We start from the raw sequence: 4,988 nt of genomic DNA, 5'->3' as shown, positions 1-4,988 counted from the left end.
TTTTGTTGTCTGCGTGTTTTCTAGCCTACGACCCTCAGCAGATCTTTAAGTGCAAGGGGACGTTTGTGGGGCACCAGGGGCCCGTGTGGTGTCTGTGTGTTTACTCCACCGGTGACCTGCTCTTCAGCGGATCCTCAGATAAAACCATCAAGGTAGGGTCTCGCACAAGGTGCACCACGTTCACACGGCTTCGTAACAGTAATCGGGTTTGAACCTCGGTGTATTTGTGCTTTTGTGTTAGGTGTGGGACACCTGCACCACCTACAAGTGCCAAAAAACTCTGGAGGGGCACGATGGCATCGTCCTAGCTCTGTGCATTCAAGGGTGAGCGAGTGTGTACACGCACATCAAGCGTCCACATACTTTTGGTAATCCGGAAGTGCTGGATATGACCTGTGTTTCTGTTCTGCCCTCCTGCAGGAACAGACTGTACAGCGGCTCGGCCGACTGCACCATCATCGTAAGTCTGCCTGTCCGGGGTGTCAAAAATATTCGGACGTCATGACTGAATCAGAAATCGGATAATCAGACCAACCACTTTCATAATATTGTGTGACCTCAGTTGGGCGCGTCTGAGGGAGGGGCGGTCGGCAGCGTCTCTTCCCACTGATGCTGTCGTATATGACTTTCGGGACTGGTCCGGGCTCCTGCGCCAGTGTCACATGTAGCTTAGCGCTCCTCTTCATTCAGCTGTCAGGGGTTTCGATGTTGTGGTTGGTCAGTATGGGCGTCTGTGTGAAACCCCAGCTCTCTCTCTCTCTCTCTCTACACAGACGCATTTCCCATCATCCTACACTCCCGAGAAGAGGGCGTGTCTAAAATCTTAGCTCCATTAAAAGCTACAAACATGTAATGGGTGTGTCTCTGTATAAGTAGAGCGTCTAAATAATCTGATTATGACTCCAGGTGTTATTAGACTCCTCTGTACTGAGGAGTCGATCAGGTGGGTACAGGGAGCAGGGCGGGGCACCAGGTTTCACACAGACCCCAGGGTTTCCTCTTGTCTCTGCTACAACAGCGCCCCCCTGCTGTCTGCTTGATGTGCTGCAGTAGTGAACGGCTTTACACGTAGTGGAGATTTATTTTAGTGAGACTATAAGTGTGTGTGTGTGTGTGTGTGTGTGTGTGTGTGTGTGTGTGTGTGTGTGTGTGTGTGTGTGCAGGTTTGGGACATCCAGAACCTACAGAAAGTGAACACGATCCGTGCACACGATAATCCGGTGTGCACACTCGTCTCCTCACACAACATGCTCTTCAGTGGATCACTCAAAGCCATCAAGGTACCTCCATACACTCCACATGATCTCCTCTACAGGCCAGTACCGGGCACTGGGTCAGAACCCACACCAAACATGGAGGCCTGTAAATATTCTGATCAAAAATATATGGACAGCAGGTTAGATGATTAAATTAGTGGTGTGAAAGGTTGTATAGCGACTCTTAGTGACCACGTAAACAGACTTTCTTTTTCCTCTATGGAAATGTTCCTCTAATTGTACCAATCTGTCATGTTGCTGGCCGTCCTCTTCCTCTTTTACCTTCAACTCTTCCAACAAACTGTGTCTTCTCATGATGTGTCCAGCTTTAGTCACAGGTTCGTTCGATTTAATCCAGGTTCCGTTTGTTCGTCTCGTCTGTCGCCCAAGACCAGACAGCAAGGGGACGCAACCGAACCCCGCTCGTCTCGCTCTCTCAGCTCACAGCTCATGTCTGCATGTAGACACTCGGCTGGCTGATAGCACTGCCGGGGATTTGAACCCTGGATCCCAGCAGTAGAACATGAAGTAAAAAGCCAAATAAATAAATATGAGAGAGAAACCCGGAGCCTCGTTCAGTGAACTCAGAGTGATGGAACTTCATCTACATCCTCTCTATTTTGGGACCACGGACTGTGTGAGTGAGTGTAGTGATGACTCTACTCGTGTGCAGGTGTGGGACATCGTGGGCACAGAGCTGAAGCTGAAGAAGGAGCTGACGGGTTTGAACCACTGGGTCAGAGCTCTGGTGGCCTCTCAGAATCACCTGTACAGCGGATCCTACCAGACCATAAAGGTACGAGGTTTCATCACGATACGTCGATTTGATTCAGAGCGTGGAAATGATGTGATGAATGTTTTTTTTGTCTCTCAGATTTGGGATATCCGCTCTCTGGAGTGCGTCCACGTCCTCCAGACCTCCGGGGGCAGTGTTTACTCCATCGCGGTCACCAACCACCACATAGTGTGTGGGACCTACGAGAACCTCATCCACGTGAGTAAACACACCGAGTAAAATTGTGTGATGAGAAATGATCTGGGCGTGTTTGGGCGTTTACTCTGCTCCTCCTCTGATGTGCTCTGTGCAGGTGTGGGACATCGAGTCTAAAGAACAGGTGCGCACCCTAACGGGTCACGTGGGCACCGTTTACGCCCTGGCCGTCATCTCCACCCCGGACCAGACCAAAGTGTTCAGTGCCTCGTACGATCGCTCGCTCAGGGTAGGTGCACAGCGTCTCTTCTCTCATCTATCAGCGGAACGGCAGTTTGGATATATCCGGATTCTCTGTGTACACAGCGCCACCTGCTGCATCCCAGAAATGTTAAAACCTCACCCGAGCCTTCCCTCCTTCTCCTAGACACGACCTGTTGTGTCAGTTAAGTGGTAGCCATGCCAGGACTCCACCCGAACGCCCCCGTCCACTTATTTAATTAAATTTGACAGACGAATCACAATCCAGCATTTCGTAGTAGACCACAGTGAGGCATTAAAGCAACTGTGAAGCGTGGTGGTGGTAGTGTTTGCTGCACCAGGACCTGAACGACTCCCTCTCTTGTCAGTTAATTCAGCAGCAGAATGTAAAGTCATCCGTCCGTGAGCCGAAGCTGAGGTGAAATTAGGTTATGCAGCAGGGCAGTGATATGGGAGTTGGGGGGGGTGAATAGTTTTTCTCAGCGCTCTCTGTCTGTGTGTGTTACCTGTGCAGGTGTGGAGCATGGACAACATGATCTGCACCCAGACGCTGCTGAGACATCAGGGCAGTGTAACGGCGCTGGCCGTCTCCAGGGGGCGCCTGTTCTCCGGAGCCGTGGACAGCACCGTGAAGGTCAGTGGCTCGACGCATTATCTTACCAGGGTGTCCACATACTTTTGACCATATACAGGGTCTGTGTGAAACCCGAGCTCTCTCTCTACACAGACGCATTTCCCATCATCCTACACTCCCGAGAAGAGGGCGTGTCTAAATTCTTAGCTCCCTCAAATGCTCCTACTGAGGTTCTAGTCTGCACGACTCTTCTCACAAAGAACTACAAACATGGCGGACTAATCAAACGTGGAGCAACCAACAGAGTTCCCTTCACATGTAAATAAATTCTCATTGATGTTTAATCTGTCGTGTTCTCAGGTTTGGACCTGCTGAGTGAGGAACTGGTTCTGGTGCTGATGTGATGGATCCACCACGGCTTGAGATACCAGCAGGACCAGGAGCGGCGGTTCTCCTGACGTGAGCTCTGTAGGAAGACGCTGTATATACACCTTTCATCCCGGGTTCTAACAGCAGAACCCGCTCGTGTCCTAGAATAATCACGTCTCATGCAGTCTGTGAGGTCAGAGCTGGATCCTCTCTGCTGCTTCTGCTTCCGTTACCTTGCGGGACCGGATCACGTTACGGCAAGCGGCGCCGCTACACGACAGCGAGGACGCCGTGGTGGTGGGTGGGCGGGTGGGTGGGGCGCTTCGTTTCTCAGCATACTTCCACACCGCGTGTTCCAGAACACTCTTTATCCTGATAGTTATTATTTTATATATATTTTTATTACCAGTTTATTATTATTATGATTAAATATATGAAGCGTTTGAACCCAAACACACCCCTCCCCTTATTTACACAAGATCAAAGCGAGGCGCAGTGAGATCAAAGACAGGGGGACGTCTCTTTTGTGAGCCTCTGCATCTCCACACCTCCGACGTTTAAAATGCTTCACGAGGGTCGCGGTCACGGCGCTGTCGACCCGGCCGGACACCTGACGGACGCAGTCTAATGGGCCGTGCCTTCAGTGCCACTGCAGAAATGTAAAGTCTGTGGTGTGGACCTGGCGTGACTGTCTGTGAGAATCTGACACTGGCGGGTAAAAAGAAGCGGCAGAAGAGACGCTGTGACTTAGAAAGGACGCTTTGGGGAAACGGTGCTCCTCTATTAAAGTGGCGGTCGGTGGACGGGCGTTCTAAACCAGTGTTATAGGGGGCAGTGTGAGGAACGGCTCATGGGTGTGGTGGCCTCCAGTCTGGATGTTTCACACCTTCTCCTGATGGTCATTCTTTGGTCCACTGCGGCTCAGAGACGGGCAGTGGTGTTTCCTAAACAGCCCCGTCCGCTCAAAATAACTACATACATGTAGGGGGCGCTACTCGTCCCCATTAGCAACGAATCACTGTACGACTGTTCGTTTTCACGATGTTTACGATATTATTTGGATATATCGGTGCACCCGTTTGGACCGGTTGGCTTCGTTCGGCTTTTTGAGGACTCTTAACGACAGGCTAAACTACACGCGTCCTCACGCACCGCGTGTACAGATGTTCCTCGCTGCAGCGCCCTCTAGCTTCATGATCATGAACCACATTTATCTGAATATTGTGGTGTATTGTATAACTGATCATCAGCTCATGAATAATAACAGTAACATCACACCCACAGAGCTGTGAACAAGTGTTCAGTATCTTAGGGTGCAGTTACTTTTTCACACGGGGCCAGAGGGGCCTGAAAAGCATTTTTACTTTAATGAATGTGATTGTTTGGGTCTTTGTCTGATAATAAAAGTAGTTTGATGATCTGAAACACATGCTAAATAGAGCAGGATTTTGGAAGGGGGGGGGTAAATACTTTTTCACAGCTCTGTAGAGATTCAGGCAGTCGTACTAACAGGTAATGAAATGTTTGAAATAAATAAGTTCTGATTCTGATGGAGCTGAAGCACTTGAGTGTGTATATTTTACAGACTCTGCATCGT

The 4,988-nt window shown here is 50.0% G+C and overlaps 1 protein-coding gene across 1 annotated transcript in view; it reads left to right on the top strand.

The window, feature by feature from the left end:
- Nucleotides 1–4,988, top strand: part of traf7 (TNF receptor-associated factor 7) — a 15,322-nt gene extending 10,334 nt beyond the window's left edge. The window contains 9 exon segments of the mRNA XM_063018797.1: nt 25–152; nt 242–324; nt 421–460; nt 1,164–1,280; nt 1,930–2,052; nt 2,131–2,250; nt 2,345–2,476; nt 2,963–3,082; nt 3,383–4,988. Of these exon segments, the coding sequence (XP_062874867.1) occupies nt 25–152; nt 242–324; nt 421–460; nt 1,164–1,280; nt 1,930–2,052; nt 2,131–2,250; nt 2,345–2,476; nt 2,963–3,082; nt 3,383–3,397 (878 nt within the window). The 3' untranslated portion in view covers nt 3,398–4,988.

The sequence above is a fragment of the Trichomycterus rosablanca genome, chromosome 22, assembly GCF_030014385.1.
Source record: "Trichomycterus rosablanca isolate fTriRos1 chromosome 22, fTriRos1.hap1, whole genome shotgun sequence".
NCBI classification, from domain to species: Eukaryota; Metazoa; Chordata; class Actinopteri; order Siluriformes; family Trichomycteridae; genus Trichomycterus; species Trichomycterus rosablanca.
The sequence above is the reverse complement of the archived record's forward strand: the minus strand, read 5'-3'. Positions and strand labels throughout refer to the sequence as shown.